The 19,654-nt window shown below is 46.7% G+C and overlaps 1 protein-coding gene across 2 annotated transcripts in view; it reads right to left on the reverse strand.

Moving 5' to 3' along the window:
- MUC13 (mucin 13, cell surface associated) overlaps window positions 1-19,654 on the reverse strand; it is a 60,518-nt gene that overhangs the window by 30,526 nt on the left and 10,338 nt on the right. For both annotated transcript variants that reach the window (XM_077273337.1, XM_077273336.1), the window contains 2 exons: window positions 4,510-4,610; window positions 4,314-4,369 (listed from right to left, as the gene is read on the reverse strand). In XM_077273337.1, the coding sequence (XP_077129452.1) occupies window positions 4,314-4,369; window positions 4,510-4,610 (157 nt within the window). The remainder of the gene's footprint in view (window positions 1-4,313; window positions 4,370-4,509; window positions 4,611-19,654) is intronic.

Consider the following 19,654-nt stretch of genomic DNA (forward strand, 5'->3'; position numbering starts at 1 on the left):
TGTCACAGCCCCACCATACTTCATCCTTTGGACTTATACAGTGGTCCTACTCAGCCACCCACACAGACGGACATACACTAGACCTGGTCTTCACCCGTTTATGCTCCCTATCTAACGTCACAACCTCCCCTCTCCCTCTATCTGACCACCATCTACTCACTTTCTCATCCCTGTCCTCCTCACCTGTCGCCCATGTCCAGCACCATGCGCACCCACGCAGGAACCTCGCACACCTAGACACCCACACACTGTCTGACTCTATCCTAACACTGTCCTCTATATCCTCACTCCACGACACAGACACTGCCACTGCTTTTTCTACAATGCCACTCTTGCATCAGCTATTGACATGGTCGCCCCTCTCATGCATAGCAGAGTGCGACGAAACAATAGACAACCCTGGCACAATAACATCACTAAAAAGCTTCGGCAAGTATCCAGAATTGCAGAGCGGCGTTGGAAGAAAACACATTCACAAGATGATTTCACTGCACTCAAACAAGCAACACTGGCATTCAAATCAGCTCTCACCTCTGCTAAACAGGCCTACTTCACAACCCTCGTATCTTCCCTATCCCACAACCCCAAACAGTTGTTCAACACTTTTAAATCCCTCCTCCGCCCACCACTTCCGAGTTCCCTAATCGTTGCCGAGGACTTGCCACGCACTTCAAAAATAAGATAGACCAAACAAGGCAAGTCTTTGTTGTCCAACCACCACAACCCCTTTCTGTGAGAGACCAATGCCCAAACCCCATAACTTCACTCTCCAAAATCTCTGAAGAGGAGCTTGCTCTTCTTCTCTCCAAATCACACCTCACCACTTATGCACTTGACCCCATCCCACCTCCTCCCCAACCTCACCACCACACTAATCCCATCCCTAACCCATCTCTTCAACCTATCACTAACTTCTGGCACCTTTCCTTCTGCTTTCAAACATGCCACAATCACACCTATCCTCAAAAAGCCATCCCTTGACCCGGGCACTATGTCCAGCTATCGCCCCATATCTTTGCTCCCATTTGCTTCCAAACTCCTTGAGCAGCACGTCCATGCTGAACTTTCCTCTCACTTTGCATCTAACTCTCTCTTCGACAACCTACAATCTGGCTTCCTCCCCATCATTCCACTGAGACTGCCCTGACCAAAATTACTAACGACTGACTTACAGCCAAAGCTAACAGACAATTCTCTATACTCCTCCTCCTAGATCTGTCCTCTGCCTTCGACACAGTTGACCACTGCCTCCTACTACAGATCCTCTCTTCCTTTGGTGTCAAAGACCTCGCCCTACCCTGGATCTCCTCATACCTCATCAACCGCACATTTAGCGTTTCCTTCTCCCACACTACCTCCTCATCTCCCTCTCTCTGTTGGTATCCCTCAAGGCTCTTTCCTAGGACCCTTACTCTTCTCAATCCATACCCTTGGCCTGGGACAACTCATGAAGTCTCATGGCTTCCAATACCATCTATATGCTGAGGACACCCAGATCTACCTCTCTGGCTCAGACGTCACCTCTGCTGTCCAGAATCCCAGAGTGTCTATCAGCCATATCCTCCTTCTTCTCCTCTCGCTTCCTCAAACTCAAAGTGGACAAATCTGAACTCATCATCTTTCCTCCATCTCTCAGATCTTCCCTACCTGATCTATCTATCACAATAAATGAATTCACAGTTTACCCTGTCCCGGTAATCCGCTGCCTCGGAGTAACCCTTGACTCTGCCCTGTCCTTCACACCACACATCCAAGCTCTTTCCACCTCCTGTTGCCTCCAGCTCAAAAATATCTCCAGAATCCTCTTTGCAAATCTCTTCACTGGCTCCCAATTTCCCAGCGTATCCAGTTTAAACTACTAACACTGATCTACAAAGACATCCATAATCTTTCTCCTCCATATATTTTCACACTAATCTCTCAATATCTTCCCTCACGTAATCTCCGGTCCTCCCAAGACCTCCTACTCTCCTCCGCACTTATTCGCTCCTCACCCAATCGCCTCCAAGACTTCTCCCGAATATCCCCCATCCTCTGGAATTCTGTGCCCCAACTCGTCCGGTTATCCACCACATGTGGATTCTTCAAAAGAAACCTGAAAACCCACCTCTTCAGGAAAGCTACAACCATCAATGACCACACGGCCACCTCATCACCATTGGAGCTCCTGCAACCCTCAACCCACTGTCTCCTTCCCCATAATCCTGTAGAATGTAAGCCCGCAAGGGCAGGGTCCTCACCCCTCTGTACCAGTCTGTAATTGTTAGTTTACTGTAAGTGATATCTGTAATTTGTATGTGACCCCTTCTCATGTACAGCACCATGGAATCGGTGGTGCTATATAAATAATAATAATAATCGTTCTCTATATACAGGGTATTCTCTCCACTTCTGCCAGCTCAATGTTACCAAAGTGTTGTGCAGAGGTGTAAATCATCGTAGACAGAGTTGAGCTGGCAGATATGATGTAGGGTGGCCCCCAGTGTCTGGCGGGTTGGGGCCCCCGATGTCTGGCGGGTTGGGGCCCCCGATGTCTGGCGGGTTGGGGCCCCCGGTGTCTGGCGGGTTGGGGCCCCCGGTGTCTGGAGGGTTGGGGCCCCCGGTGTCTGGCGGGTTGGGGCCCCCGATGTCTGGCGGGTTGGGGCCCCCGATGTCTGGCGGGTTGGGGCCCCCAGTGTCTGGCGGGTTGGGGCCCCCGATGTCTGGTGGGTTGGGGCCCCCGGTGTCTCGCGCCTCCTCATACATATAAATGATATGGAAGGAAATTACTTAACCCAAAATAAGTCACTGAGAGAAGCAAATATGTCCTGATCTCACTGCACTCATCATCCTCCAGCACTCCCATCATTCGCATCGTCTCCTCATCGTCCTCCAGCACTCCCATCATTCGCACCGTCTCCTCATCGTCCTCCAGCACTCCCATCATTCGCATCGTCTCCTCATCTTCCTCCAGCACTCCCATCATTCGCACTGTCTCCTCATCGTCCTCCAGCACTCCCATCATTCGCACCGTCTCCTCATCGTTCTCCAGCACTCCCATCATTCGCACCATCTCATCATCCTCCAGCACTCCCATCATTCGCACCGTCTCCTCATCGTCGTCCAGCACTCCCATCATTTGCACCGTCTCCTCATCATCCTCCAGCACTCCCATCATTCGCACCGTCTCCTCATCGTCCTCCAGCACTCCCATCATTCGCATCGTCTCCTCATCATCCTCCAGCACTCCCATCATTTGCACCGTCTCCTCATCGCCTCCAGCACTCCCATCATTCTCATCGTCTCCTCATCGTCCTCCAGCACTCCCATCATTCTCACCGTCTCCTCATCGTCCTCCAGCACTCCCATCATTCGCATCGTCTCCTCATCATCCTCCAGCACTCCCATCATTTGCACCGTCTCCTCATCGCCTCCAGCACTCCCATCATTCTCATCGTCTCCTCATCGTCCTCCAGCACTCCCATCATTCTCACCGTCTCCTCATCGTCCTCCAGCACTCCCATCATTCGCATCGTCTCCTCATCTCCTCATCATCCTCCAGCACTCCCTTTATTCGCACTGTGTCCTCATCGTCCTCCAGCACTCCCATCATTCGCACCGTCTCCTCATTGTCCTCCAGCACTCCCATCATTCGCACTGTCTCCCCTCCAGCACTCCCATCATTCGCACCATCTCCTCATCTTCCTCCAGCACTCCCATCATTCGCATCGTCTCCTCATCATCCTCCAGCACTCCCATCATTCGCACTGTATCCTCATCATCCTCCAGCACTCCCATCATTCTCACCATCTCCTCATCATCCTCCAGCACTCCCATCATTCTCACCGTCTCCTCGTCATCCTCCAGCACTCCCATCATTCGCGCACCGTGTCTTCATCGTCCTCCAGCACTCCCAACATTCGCACCGTCTCCTCATCGTCCTCCAGCACTCCCATCCTTCGCACTGTCTCCCCTCCAGCACTCCCATCATTCGCACCATCTCCTCATCTTCCTCCAGCACTCCCATCATTCGCATCGTCTCATCATCCTCCAGCACTCCCATCATTCGCATCGTCTCCTCATCATCCTCCAGCACTCCCATTATTCGCACTGGGTCCTCATCATCCTCCAGCACTCCCATCATTCTCACCGTCTCCTCATCATCCTCCAGCACTCCCATCATTCGCACCGTGTCTTCATCGTCCTCCAGCACTCCCAACATTCGCACCATGTCCTCATCGTCCTCCAGCACTCCCATCATTCGCACTGTGTCCTCATCATCCTGCAGCACTCCCATCATTCGCACCATCTCCTCATCATCCTACAGCACTCACCTCATCTCCAATATGACTGTGCCGCGATGCTGGAGTCCTGACAACACTTTTCTGCACTGGAGATAAAGTAGAAGATGTCACAATCAGAGGAATATGGCTGCTGACAACCAGGCTGTATATGGTGCCGAGTTATCAGCCCGCCCCCTGGTGGTGACATCACTGACATGACGCCATTGTGGATTGGTGCGGTTCTCACCTGTGTCATCACTGCGGTGTAGATATCTGTGTATTCTGCACTTTCTGGGTTCGGGTTAAAGTTTTGTCCTGAGATCGTGAATTCACCGTAGAAGCTTTCACCTGAGTGACGAGAACATTGGCCGTTACCGCACACGTGTAGGCACGCGTTCACACCGGGGCATGGGTAGGAACCAGTAAGGAACACCACAGCCTATTGACTTTGTTTAGATAAAAAAAAAGCTTAAAATTCGCCACATTTCCCCCATTACTGGGCGCTGCCCCCATTACACATCCCCCATTACACATTCCCCATTATTGGGCACTGTCTCCAATACACATTCCCGATTACTGGGCACTGCCCCCATTACACATCCCCCATTACGGGGCACTGCCCCCATTACACATTCCCAATTATTGGGCACTGCCTCCATTACACATTCCCCATTACTGGGCACTGCCCCCATTACAGAGCTCCTGCGTATAATGTCACTGGTGATCACTGTATTACCTGTACACTGACACTATATACAGAGATTCTGTGTATAATGTCACTGGTGATCACTGTATTACCTGTACACTGACACTATATACAGAGCTCCTATGTATGTCACCAGTAATCACTGTATTACCTGTATACTGACATTATATACAGAGCTCCTGTGTATAATGTCACTGGTGATCACTGTATTATCTGTACACTATATACAGTGCTCCTGTGTATAATGTCGCAAGTGATCACTGTATTACCTGTACACTGACATTATATACAGAGCGCCTATGTATGTCACCAGTAATCACTGTATTACCTGTACACTGACACTATATAAAGAGCTCCTGTGTATAATGTCACCGGTAATCACTGTATTATCTGTACACTATATACAGAGCTCTTGTGTATAATGTCACTGGTGATCACTGTATTATCTGTACACTGACACTATATACAGAGCTCCTGTGTATAATGTCACTGGTGATCACTGTATTACCTGTACACTGACACTATATACAGAGCACCTGTGTATAATGTCACCGGTGATCACTGTATTACCTGCACACTATATACAGAGCTCCTGTGTATAATGTTACTGGTGATCACTGTATTACCCGTACACTATACACTATATACAGAGCTCCTGTGTATAATGTCACTGGTGATCACTGTATTACCTGTACACTGTACACTATATACAGAGCTCCTGTGTATAATGTCACCGGTGATCACTGTATTATCTGTACACTACACTATATATAGAGCTCCTATGTATAATGTTACTGGTGATCACTGTATTACCGATACACTGACACTATATACAGAGCTCCTGTGTATGTCACTGGTGATTGCTGTATTACCTGTACACTACACTATATACAGAGCTCCTGTGTATAATGTCACTGGTGATCACTATTATGGTTTTATGCAGTCACTGGTGGTAATATGTGATCTGGTCATAGTGCATCAGTATTTGTTCCTTGTATATGGTATTACTTGGTCACTATGTAGTGGTAATATGTGGTCTGGACATGGTGTGGCAGTACTTGTCCCTGTGTATGGTATTCGGTTACTATGTGGTGGTAATGTCATCTGGTCATGTTGTGGTGGTATTTGTTGCTTGTATGTGGTGTGATGGTATTTGTCCCTTGTATGTGGTATTAGTTTGTTACTGTGTGGTGAGAATGTTGGGGTGGTCTCTTAATTCAAGTCCCTGCTCGATTGCCTGCTCCTGATCTGATCCATAAATCAAGTGCATGTGTAGAAGAAATGACACCAGACTGTTGTGAATTCCGTTCTCGGACTCCCTCCTGTGGTCATGAATGGTACTTTGGTTAGTTCTGCTCTTGGACTCCCTCTGGTGGCTTTGAGCGGAACTGCTGGTCACTGAGGTTGGCTTTGTCAGCTGCTCTCGTTTATTGCTGTGCTAGCTTCCCTATTTAACTCCACTCAGATCGTTACTTCATGCCAGCTGTCAATGGTTCAGTATTGGTTCAGATCTCTCTTGGACTTCTCTGAGGACCTGTCTACTCCAGCAGAAGCTAAGTCTTTGCTAGTTCATTTTTTGTTACTGCTTCCTGAATATATTTCTTAGTACTGCTATTTCTAGTCCAGCTTGCTATCATGATATTCCCTTGCTAGCTGGAAGCTCTGGGGTGCAGATTGGCACCTCCACACCGTGAGTCGGTGTGGGGAGTATTTTTGCTTACTCTGCGTGGTTTTTTGTAGTCTTTTGTGCTGACCGCATAGTTCACTTTTCTATCCTCTGACTAAGTAGTTAAGTCTGGCCTCCTTTGCTAAAACCTGTTTCATTCCTGTGTTTGTGACTTTCCTCTTAACTCACAGTCAATACATGTGGGGGGCTGCCTTTACCTTTGGGGAATTTCTCTGAGGCAAGGTTAGGCTTCTATTTCTATCTTTAGGGGTAGTTAGCTCTTAGGCTGTGAAGAGGCGTCTAGGGAGAGTTAGGTACACTCCACGGCTATTTCTAGTTGTGTTGATAGGAGTAGGATTTGCGGTCAGCAGAGTTCCCACTTTCCCAGAGCTTGTTCCGATTTCTAGTTTACTCATCAGGTCATTCCGGGTGCTCCTAACCACCTGGTCCATAACAGTACAGCTGGCCTTCAAAGTGTTAATGCATCTCAAAAGAGGGATAAGTGTTGTGAATTTGGATTCTGGGCTCCCCCGGTGGCTACTGGTGGAATTGAACTGGTGTCTTCATCTTCTCTGTTCACCTGTTCCCATCAAGATGTGGGAGTCGCTATATAACCTTGCTGCTCTGTTAGTTGCTTGCCGGTCAACAATGTTATCAGAAGCCTCTCTGTGCTTGTTCCTGCTCCTAGACAACTACTAGATAAGTTGGACTCTTGTCCATGTTTGTTTTTGCATTTTTGTTCCAGTTCACAGCTGTAGTTTCGTTACTGTGTCTGGAAAGCTCTTGTGAACAGGAATTGCCACTCTGGTGTTATGAGTTAATGCCAGAGTTTTAAAGTAATTTCTGGATGGTGTTTTGATAGGGTTTTCAGCTGACCATGAAAGTGTCCTTTCTGTCTTCTGCTATGTAGTAAGTGGACCTCAAATTTGCTAAACCTATTTTCATACTACGTTTGTTATTTCTTCTTGATTCACCGCCAATACATGTGGGGGGCCTCTGTCTCCTTTCGGGGTATTTCTCTAGAGGTGAGCTAGGACTAATATTTTCCTCTGCTAGCTTTATTTAGTCCTCCGGCTGGTGCTGGGCATCTAGAATCAACGTAGGCATGCTACCCGGCCACTGCTAGTTGTGCGTTAGGTTTAGTTCATGGTCAGCTCAGTTTCCATCTTCCAAGAGCTAGTTCCTATATATGCTGATGCTATGATCTCTTGCCATTGAGATCATGACAGTTTGACCGGCCCACTAAAGGGTTAAAATCCTTGGCTGAGAAAGGAGAGTAATAAGTAGTCTGCTGAAATTTTTTTTTTTTTTTTTTTCTCTCCTTTGAATGGCTCTGTGTCCACCTGTTTGCAATGGATCTTCAGAGTGTAACTGCAGGTTTGAATAATCTCGCCACGAAGGTACAAAATTTGCAAGATTTTGTTTGTCATGCACCTGTATCTGAGCCGAGAATTCCTTTGCCGGAATTTTTCTCGGGGAATAGATCTGGGTTTCAGAATTTTCGAAATAATTGCAAATTATTTTTGTCCCTGAAATCTCGCTCTGCCGGAGATCCTGCACAGCAGGTCAGGATTGTGATTTCCTTGCTCCGGGGCGACCCTCAAGACTGGGCTTTTTCATTGACACCAGGGGATCCTGCGTTGCTCAATGTGGATGCGTTTTTTCTGGCCTTGGGGTTGCTTTATGACGAACCTCATTTGGAGCTTCAGGCAGAAAAAACTTTGATGTCCCTATCTCAGGGGCAAGATGAAGCGGAAATTTACTGCCAAAGATTCCGTAAATGGTCTGTGCTTACTCAGTGGAATGAGTGCGCCCTGGCGGCGACTTTCAAAGAGGGTCTCTCTGATGCCATTAAGGACGTTATGGTGGGGTTCCCTGTGCCTGCGGGTCTGAATGAGTCCATGACAATGGCTATTCAGATCGATAGGCGTTTGCGGGAGCGCAAACCAGTGCACCATCTGGCGGTGTCCACTGAGACATCGCCAGAGAGTATGCAGTGTGATAGAATTCTGTCCCGAAGCGAGCGGCAGAATTTTAGACGGAAAAATGGGTTGTGTTTCTATTGTGGTGATTCTACTCATGTTATATCAGCATGCTCTAAGCGCACTAAAAAGCTTGGTAAATCTGTTTCCATTTGCACCTTACCGTCTAAGTTTATTCTATCTGTGACCCTGATTTGCTCTTTGTCATCTATTACCACGGACGCCTATGTCGACTCTGGCGCCGCTTTGAGTCTTATGGATTGGTCCTTTGCCAAACGCTGTGGGTATGATTTAGAGCCTTTGGAGACTCTTATTCCTCTGAAGGGGATTGACTCCACCCCATTGGCTAATAATAAACCACAATACTGGACACAAGTAACTATACGTATTAATCCGGATCACCAGGAGATTATTCGCTTTCTGGTGCTGTATAATCTACATGATGATTTGGTGCTAGGATTGCCTTGGCTGCAATCTCACAACCCAGTCCTCGACTGGAGAGCTATGTCTGTGTTGAGCTGGGGATGTAAGGGGGCTCATGGGGACGTACCTGTGGTTTCCATTTCATCATCTATTCCCTCTGAAATTCCTGAGTTCCTGTCTGACTATCGTGATGTCTTTGAAGAATCCAAGCTTGGTTCGTTACCTCCGCACCGAGAGTGCGATTGTGCCATAGATTTAATCCCGGGTAGTAAATACCCAAAGGGTCGTTTATTTAATCTGTCTGTGCCTGAACATGCTGCTATGCGTGAATATATAAAGGAGTCCTTGGAAAGGGACATATTCGTCCATCGTCATCTCCCTTAGGAGCCGGTTTTTTCTTTGTGTTAAAAAAAGACGGCTCTTTGAGACCATGTATTGATTATCGGCTTTTGAATAAAATCACTGTTAAATATCAATACCCATTGCCGTTGCTGACTGATTTGTTTGCTCGCATAAAGGGGGCCAAGTGGTTCTCTAAGATTGACCTTCGTGGGGCGTATAATTTGGTGCGAATCAGGCAGGGGGATGAGTGGAAAACCGCATTTAATACGCCCGAGGGCCACTTTGAGTATTTAGTGATGCCTTTTGGTCTTTCTAATGCTCCGTCAGTTTTCCAGTCCTTTATGCATGATATTTTTCGCGATTATTTGGATAAATTTATGATTGTGTATCTGGATGATATTCTGATTTTTTCGGATGACTGGGACTCTCATGTCCAGCAAGTCAGGAGGGTTTTTCAGGTTTTGCGGTCTAATTCTTTGTGTGTGAAGGGTTCTAAGTGTGTTTTTGGGGTACAGAGGATTTCCTTTTTGGGATATATTTTTTCCCCCTCTTCCATTGAAATGGATCCTGTCAAGGTTCAAGCTATTTGTGATTGGACGCAGCCCTCTTCTCTTAAGAGTCTTCAGAAATTTTTGGGCTTTGCTAACTTTTATCGTCGATTTATTGCTGGTTTTTCGGATATTGCTAAGCCATTGACCGATTTGACTAAGAAGGGTGCTGATGTTGCTGATTGGTCCCCTGATGCTGTGGAGGCCTTTCGGGAGCTTAAGCGCCGTTTTTCCTCTGCCCCTGTGTTGCGGCAGCCTGATGTTGCTCTACCTTTTCAGGTTGAGGTCGACGCTTCTGAGATCGGAGCTAGGGCAGTGTTGTCGCAGAAAAGTTCTGACTGCTCCGTGATGAGGCCTTGTGCCTTCTTTTCCCGTAAATTTTCGCCCGCTGAGCGGAATTATGATGTTGGGAATCGGGAGCTTTTGGCCATGAAGTGGGCTTTTGAGGAGTGGCGCCATTGGCTTGAGGGGGCCAGACATCAGGTGGTGGTATTGACTGACCACAAAAATTTGATTTATCTTGAGACCGCCAGGCGCCTGAATCCTAGACAGGCGCGCTGGTCATTATTTTTCTCTCGGTTTAATTTTGTGGTGTCATACCTACCGGGTTCTAAGAATGTTAAGGCGGATGCCCTTTCTAGGAGTTTTGAGCCTGACTCGCCTGGTAACTCTGAGCCCACAGGTATCCTTAAGGATGGAGTGGTATTGTCAGCCGTTTCTCCAGACCTGCGGCGGGCCTTGCAGGAGTTTCAGGCGGATAGACCTGATCGTTGCCCACCTGATAAACTGTTTGTTCCTGATGATTGGACCAGTAGAGTCATCTCTGAGGTTCATTCTTCTGCGTTGGCAGGTCATCCTGGCATTTTTGGTACCAGGGATTTGGTGGCAAGGTCCTTCTGGTGGCCTTCCCTGTCACGAGATGTGCGAGGCTTTGTGCAGTCTTGTGACGTTTGTGCTCGGGCCAAGCCTTGTTGTTCTCGGGCTAGTGGATTGTTGTTGCCCTTGCCTATTCCTAAGAGGCCTTGGACGCACATCTCGATGGATTTTATTTCAGATCTGCCTGTTTCTCAGAAGATGTCTGTCATCTGGGTGGTGTGTGACCGTTTCTCTAAGATGGTCCATTTGGTTCCTCTGCCCAAGTTGCCTTCTTCTTCCGAGTTGGTTCCTCTGTTTTTTCAAAATGTTGTTCGTTTGCATGGTATTCCTGAGAATATCGTTTCTGACAGAGGGACCCAATTCGTGTCTAGATTTTGGCGGGCATTCTGTGCTAGGATGGGCATAGATTTATCTTTTTCGTCCGCTTTCCATCCTCAGACGAATGGCCAGACCGAGCGGATTAATCAGACCCTGGAGACATATCTGAGGTGTTTTGTGTCTGCTGACCAGGATGATTGGGTTGCTTTTTTGCCATTGGCGGAGTTTGCTCTCAATAATCGGGCCAGCTCTGCCACTTTGGTGTCCCCGTTTTTCTGTAATTCGGGGTTTCATCCTCGATTTTCCTCTGGTCAGGTGGAATCTTCGGATTGTCCTGGAGTGGATGCTGTGGTGGAGAGATTGCATCAGATCTGGGGGCAGGTGGTGGACAATTTGAGGTTGTCCCAGGAGAAGACTCAGCTTTTTGCCAACCGCCACCGTCGTGTTGGTCCTCGGCTTTGTGTTGGGGATTTGGTGTGGTTGTCTTCTCGTTTTGTCCCTATGAGGGTCTCTTCTCCTAAGTTTAAGCCTCGGTTCATCGGCCCATATAAGATATTGGAGATTCTTAACCCTGTTTCCTTCCGTTTGGACCTCCCTGCATCCTTTTCTATTCATAACGTTTTTCATCGGTCATTATTGCGCAGGTATGAGGTACCGGTTGTGCCTTCCGTTGAGCCTCCTGCTCCGGTGTTGGTTGAGGGTGAGTTGGAGTACGTTGTGGAGAAAATCTTAGACTCTCGTGTTTCCAGACGGAGACTCCAGTATCTGGTCAAGTGGAAGGGATACGGCCAGGAGGATAATTCTTGGGTGAATGCATCTGATGTTCATGCCTCTGATCTGGTTCGTGCCTTTCATAGGGCCCATCCTGATCGCCCGGGTGGTTCTGGTGAGGGTTCGGTGCCCCTCCTTGAGGGGGGGGTACTGTTGTGAATTTGGATTCTGGGCTCCCCCGGTGGCTACTGGTGGAATTGAACTGGTGTCTTCATCTTCTCTGTTCACCTGTTCCCATCAAGATGTGGGAGTCGCTATATAACCTTGCTGCTCTGTTAGTTGCTTGCCGGTCAACAATGTTACCAGAAGCCTCTCTGTGCTTGTTCCTGCTCCTAGACAACTACTAGATAAGTTGGACTCTTGTCCATGTTTGTTTTTGCATTTTTGTTCCAGTTCACAGCTGTAGTTTCGTTACTGTGTCTGGAAAGCTCTTGTGAACAGGAATTGCCACTCTGGTGTTATGAGTTAATGCCAGAGTTTTAAAGTAATTTCTGGATGGTGTTTTGATAGGGTTTTCAGCTGACCATGAAAGTGTCCTTTCTGTCTTCTGCTATGTAGTAAGTGGACCTCAAATTTGCTAAACCTATTTTCATACTACGTTTGTTATTTCTTCTTGATTCACCGCCAATACATGTGGGGGGCCTCTGTCTCCTTTCGGGGTATTTCTCTAGAGGTGAGCTAGGACTAATATTTTCCTCTGCTAGCTTTATTTAGTCCTCCGGCTGGTGCTGGGCATCTAGAATCAACGTAGGCATGCTACCCGGCCACTGCTAGTTGTGCGTTAGGTTTAGTTCATGGTCAGCTCAGTTTCCATCTTCCAAGAGCTAGTTCCTATATATGCTGATGCTATGATCTCTTGCCATTGAGATCATGACAGATAAGAGAAGCTCTGAACCCATTTTTTTTTCTTTGCAGTGTGTTTTGTCTCTCTTTTCCCCTTAATCTCTGGGTGGTTCAGGACTCAGGTGTAGATATGGATATTCAAGGTCTGTCCTCTTGTGTGGATCATCTCACTGCAAGAGTACAAAGCATTCAAGATTATGTAGTTCAGAATCTGATGTTAGAGCCTAGAATTCCAATTCCTGATTTGTTTTCTGGGGATAGATCTAAGTTTCTGAATTTCAAAAATAATTGTAAACTGTTTCTTGCTTTGAAACCCCGCTCCTCTGGTGACCCCATTCAGCAAGTAAAAATTATTATTTCTTTGTTGCGTGGCGACCCTCAAGACTGGGCATTCTCCCTTGCGCCAGGAGATCCTGCATTGCTTAATGTAGATGCGTTTTTTTCTGGCGCTTGGATTGCTTTATGACGAACCTAATTCAGTGGATCAGGCAGAGAAAATCTTGCTAGCTTTGTGTCAGGGTCAGGATGAAGCGGAGATATATTGCCAGAAGTTTAGAAAATAGTCAGTGCTTACTCAGTGGAATGAGTGTGCCCTGGCAGCAATTTTTAGAAAGGGTCTTTCTGAAGCCCTTAAGGATGTTATGGTGGGATTCCCCACGCCTGCTGGTCTGAATGAATCAATGTCCTTGGCCATCCAAATTGATCGGCGCTTGCATGAGCGCAAAATTGTGCACCATTTGGCGGTGTCCTCTGAGCAGAGGCCTGAGCTTATGCAATGTGATAGAACTTTGACCAGAACTGAACGGCAAGAACACAGATGTCAGAATAGGCTGTGTTTTTACTGTGGTGACCCCACTCATGCTATCTCTGATTGTCCTAAGCGCACTAAGCGGTTCGCTAGGTCTGTCACCATTGGTACTGTACAGCCTAAATTTCTTTTGTCTGTTACTCTGATTTGCTCTTTGTCATCCTACTTGGTTATGGCATTTGTGGATTCAGGCGCTGCCCTGAATTTGATGGACTTGGAGTTTGCCAGGCGCTGTGGTTTTTTCTTGGAGCCTTTGCAGTATCCTATTCCATTAAGGGGGATTGATGCTACGCCGTTGGCCAAGAATAAACCTCTGTACTGGACTCAGTTGACCATGTGCATGGCTCCTGCACATCAGGAAGATATTCGCTTTTTGGTGTTGCATAATTTGCATGATGTGGTCGTGTTGGGTTTGCCTTGGCTACAGGTTCATAATCCAGTATTGGATTGGAAATCAATGTCTGTGTCTAGTTGGGGTTGTCAAGGTGTACATGGTGACGTTCCGTTGTTGTCAATTTCTCCTTCTACTCCTTCTGAGGTCCCTGAGTTTCTGTCGGATTACCAGGATGTATTTGATGAGCCCAAATCCAGTGTCCTACCCCCTCATAGGGATTGTGATTGTGCTTTAAATTTGATTCCTGGTAGTAAGTTTCCTAAGGGCCGACTTTTCAATTTATCTGTGCCAGAGCACGCCGCTATGCGGAGTTATATAAAGGAGTCCTTGGAGAAAGGGCATATTCGCCCGTCTTCATCACCGTTGGGAGCAGGGTTCTTTTTTGTGGCCAAGAAGGATGGTTCTCTGAGACCCTGTATAGATTACCGCCTTCTCAATAAGATCACGGTCAAATTTCAGTACCCTTTGCCTCTGCTGTCTGATTTGTTTGCTTGGATTAAGGGGGCTAGTTGGTTCACCAAGATAGATCTTCGAGGGGCGTATAACCTTGTGCGTATTAAACAGGGCGATGAATGGAAAACAGCATTTAATACGCCCGAGGGCCATTTTGAGTACCTGGTAATGCCATTCGGGCTTTCAAATGCTCCATCTGTGTTTCAGTCCTTTATGCATGACATCTTCCGAAAGTATCTGGATAGATTCATGATTGTATATTTGGATGATATTTTGGTCTTTTCGGATGATTGGGAGTCTCATGTGAAACAGGTCAGAATGGTATTCCAGGTCCTTCGTGCTAATTCCTTGTTTGTGAAGGGGTCTAAATGTCTCTTCGGAGTTCAGAAGGTTTCCTTTTTGGGCTTCATTTTTTCCCCTTCTACTATCGAGATGGACCCTGTTAAAGTTCAGGCCATTTATGATTGGACTCAACCTACATCTGTGAAGAGCCTCCAGAAATTCCTGGGCTTTGTTAATTTTTACCGTCGCTTCATCGCTAATTTTTCTAGTGTGGTTAAACCTTTGACTGATTTGACAAAGAAAGGTGCTGATGTGGTGAATTGGTCCTCTGCGGCCGTTGAGGCTTTTCAGGAGCTGAAACGTCGTTTTTCTTCGGCCCCTGTGTTGCGTCAGCCAGATGTTTCGCTCCCTTTTCAGGTCGAGGTTGATGCTTCTGAGATTGGAGCAGGGGCTGTTTTGTCTCAAAGAAGTTCTGATGGCTCTGTGATGAAGCCATGTGCCTTCTTTTCTAGAAAGTTTTCGCCTGCTGAGCGTAATTATGATGTTGGCAATCGGGAGCTGCTAGCTATGAAGTGGGCATTCGAGGAGTGGCGACATTGGCTTGAGGGAGCCAAGCACCGCGTGGTGGTCTTGACGGATCACAAAAATCTGACTTATCTCGAGTCTGCCAAGCGGTTGAATCCTAGACAGGCTCGATGGTCGCTGTTTTTCTCCCGTTTCGATTTTGTGGTCTCATACCTTCCAGGTTCTAAGAATGTGAAGGCTGATGCCCTTTCTAGGAGTTTTGTGCCTGATTCTCCGGGAGTCCCTGAGCCGGCTGGTATTCTCAAAGAGGGGGTAATTCTGTATGCCATCTCCCCTGATTTGCGGCGGGTGCTGCAGGAGTTTCAGGCTGATAGACCTGACCGTTGTCCAGCGGAGAAACTATTTGTCCCTGATAGATGGACTAGCAGAGTTATTTCTGAGGTTCATTGCTCAGTGTTGGCTGGTCATCCTGGGATTTTTGGGACCAGAGATTTGGTGGCTAGGTCCTTTTGGTGGCCTTCCTTGTCTCGGGATGTGCGTTCTTTTGTGCAGTCCTGTGGGACTTGTGCTCTGCCTAAGCCCTGCTGTTCTCGTGCCAGTGGGTTGCTTTTGCCCTTGCCAGTCCCGAAAAGGCCTTGGACGCATGTTTCCATGGATTTTATTTCAGATCTTCCTGTCTCTCAGAGGATGTCTGTCATCTGGGTGGTTTGTGATCGCTTTTCTAAGATGGTCCATTTGGTACCCTTGCCTAAATTACCTTCCTCCTCTGATTTGGTGCCATTGTTTTTTCAACATGTGGTTCGTTTGCATGGCATTCCGGAGAACATTGTGTCGGACAGATGTTCCCAGTTTGTCTCTAGGTTTTGGCGGTCCTTTTGTGCTAAGATGGGCATTGATTTGTCTTTTTCTTCGGCTTTCCATCCTCAAACAAATGGCCAAACCGAACGAACCAACCAGACTTTGGAAACCTATCTGAGATGCTTTGTTTCTGCTGATCAGGATGATTGGGTGACCTTCTTGCCACTGGCTGAGTTCGCCCTTAATAATCGGGCTAGTTCGGCTACTTTGGTTTCGCCTTTTTTTTGCAATTCTGGTTTTCATCCTCGTTTTTCTTCGGGGCAGGTTGAGCCTTCTGACTGTCCTGGTGTGGATTCTGTGGTGGACAGGTTGCAGCAAATTTGGACTCACGTAGTGGACAATCTGACGTTGTCCCAGGAGAAGGCTCAACGTTTCGCTAACCGCCGTCGTTGTGTTGGTCCCCGACTTCGTGTTGGGGATTTGGTTTGATTGTCTTCTCGTTATGTTCCTATGAAGGTTTCTTCTCCTAAGTTTAAGCCTCGTTTCATTGGTCCTTATAAGATTTCTGAAATTCTCAACCCTGTGTCATTTCGTTTGGTCCTTCCAGCTTCTTTTGCCATCCATAATGTGTTCCATAGGTCGTTGTTGCGGAGGTACGTGGCGCCTATGGTTCCCTCTGTTGATCCTCCTGCCCCGGTGTTGGTTGAGGGGGAGTTGGAGTATGTGGTGGAAAAAATTTTGGATTCTCGTATTTTGAGACGGAAGCTTCAGTACCTGGTTAAGTGGAAGGGCTATGGTCAGGAGGATAATTCCTGGGTTGTTGCCTCCGATGTCCACGCTGCCGATTTAGTTCGTGCCTTTCATTTGGCTCATCCTGATCGGCCTGGGGGCCCTGGTGAGGGTTCGGTGACCCCTCCTCAAGGGGGGGGGGTACTGTTGTGAATTCCGTTCTCGGACTCCCTCCTGTGGTCATGAATGGTACTTTGGTTAGTTCTGCTCTTGGACTCCCTCTGGTGGCTTTGAGCGGAACTGCTGGTCACTGAGGTTGGCTTTGTCAGCTGCTCTCGTTTATTGCTGTGCTAGCTTCCCTATTTAACTCCACTCAGATCGTTACTTCATGCCAGCTGTCAATGGTTCAGTATTGGTTCAGATCTCTCTTGGACTTCTCTGAGGACCTGTCTACTCCAGCAGAAGCTAAGTCTTTGCTAGTTCATTTTTTGTTACTGCTTCCTGAATATATTTCTTAGTACTGCTATTTCTAGTCCAGCTTGCTATCATGATATTCCCTTGCTAGCTGGAAGCTCTGGGGTGCAGAGTGGCACCTCCACACCGTGAGTCGGTGTGGGGAGTCTTTTTGCTTACTCTGCGTGGTTTTTTGTAGTATTTTGTGCTGACCGCATAGTTCACTTTTCTATCCTCTGACTAAGTAGTTAAGTCTGGCCTCCTTTGCTAAAACCTGTTTCATTCCTGTGTTTGTGACTTTCCTCTTAACTCACAGTCAATACATGTGGGGGGCTGCCTTTACCTTTGGGGAATTTCTCTGAGGCAAGGTTAAGCTTCTATTTCTATCTTTAGGGGTAGTTAGCTCTTAGGCTGTGAAGAGGCGTCTAGGGAGAGGGAGGTACACTCCACAGGTATTTCTAGTGTGTGTGTGTTAGGAGTAGTGTTTGCGGTCAGCAGAGTTCCCACTTTCCCAGAGCTTGTTCCGATTTCTAGTTTACTCATCAGGTCATTCCGGGTGCTCCTAACCACCAGGTCCATAACACCAGACACAGTCAGATGTATCTCCTCTCTTAATTAGAGTAGACGGAGAACTCGTTAATTGGTACAGATACAGTATCTTATATAGTAGAGAGCGATAGGGCGGATATATGCATAGCTTACAAGCCGCGTGTATGTTTGTGATTGGCTGATTCCTTATATGGTCTTGTGTGCTGTATCAGCCTCCTCCCAGATCAATCTTGTATAACAGGGTGTTGTCCCGGATGCAGGCGACCTCTTGCCATGTTATGCTTAAGTGAGCTTATGTAAGGTCAATAATTGATTTCATCAGCCATACTCTCCTTCACATTACTATGTGGTCTGGTCATGGTGTGGTGGTATTTGTCCCTTGTATATGCTATTATTCATTCACTGTGGTGGTAATATGTGGTCTGGTCATGGTGTGGTGCTATTTGTCCCTTGTATATGCTATTATTCATTCACTGTGGTGGTAATATGTGGTCTGGTCATGGTGTGGTGGTATTTATTCCTTGTATGTAGTATTATTCGTTCACTATGTGGTGGTAATATGTGGTCTGGTCATGGTGCGATGGTATTTGTCCCTTGTATGTGGTATTATTCGGTCATTATGTGGTGGTAATATGTAGTATGGTCATGGTGTGTTGGTATTTGTCCCTTGTATGTGGTATTATTTGGTCATTATGTGGTGGTAATATGTAGTATGGTCATGTTGTGTTGGTATTTGTCCCTTGTATGTGGTATTATTCTGTCACTGTGTGGTGGTAATATGTAGTATGGTCATATTGTGTTGGTATTTGTCCCTTGTATGTGGTATTATTCTGTCACTATGTGGTGGTAATATGTGGTCTGGTCATGGTGTGGTGATATTTGTCCCTTGTATGTGGTATTATTTGGTCACTACGTGGTGGTAATATGTGGTCTGGTCATGGTGTGGTGGTATTTATTCCTTGTATGTAGTATTATTCGTTCACTATGTGGTGGTAATATGTGGTCTGGTCATGGTGTGATGGTATTTGTCCTTTGTATGTGGTATTATTCGGTCACTATGTGGTGGTAATATGTGGTCTGATCATGGTGCAATGGTATTTGTCCCTTGTATGTGGTATTATTCGGTCATTATGTGGTTGTAATATGTAGTATGGTCATGGTGTGTTGGTATTTGTCCCTTGTATGTGGTATTATTTGGTCATTATGTGGTGGTAATATGTAGTATGGTCATGTTGTGTTGGTATTTGTCCCTTGTATGTGGTATTATTTGGTCATTATGTGGTGGTAATATGTAGTATGGTCATGTTGTGTTGGTATTTGTCCCTTGTATGTGGTATTATTCTGTCACTGTGTGGTGGTAATATGTAGTATGGTCATGTTGTGTTGGTATTTGTCCCTTGTATGTGGTATTATTCTGTCACTATGTGGTGGTAATATGTGGTCTGGTCATGGTGTGGTGATATTTGTCCCTTGTATGTGGTATTATTTGGTCACTACGTGGTGGTAATATGTGGTCTGGTCATGGTGTGGTGATATTTGTTCCTTGTATGTGGTATTATTCGGTCACTATGTGGTGGTAATATGTGGTCTCATCATGGTGTGATATTTGTTCCTTGTATGTGGTATTATTTGGTCACTATGTGGTAGTAATATGTGGTCTGGTCACAGTGTGATAGTATTTTTCCCTTGTATGTGGTATTATTAGTCACTTTATGTGACACATTCCCTTAAAGAAAAAATGTAAATATACCTAAAAATAGTGTTGGATATTTAAAGAAATGTATAATAGGTTAGAGTAGAGTAGGGCCCGGCCAGATGAGTCTACCTAGTCGTGGTGGCGGCTTAAAAAATCTTTTGGCCAAAACAAGAGCTGCTGGCTATATGTGTGATCTGGTGATGGGAACTGTCAATGTGTGATTGGTGAGG

This window comes from Ranitomeya variabilis, chromosome 7 (genome assembly GCF_051348905.1).
Source record: "Ranitomeya variabilis isolate aRanVar5 chromosome 7, aRanVar5.hap1, whole genome shotgun sequence".
NCBI classification, from domain to species: domain Eukaryota; kingdom Metazoa; phylum Chordata; class Amphibia; order Anura; family Dendrobatidae; genus Ranitomeya; species Ranitomeya variabilis.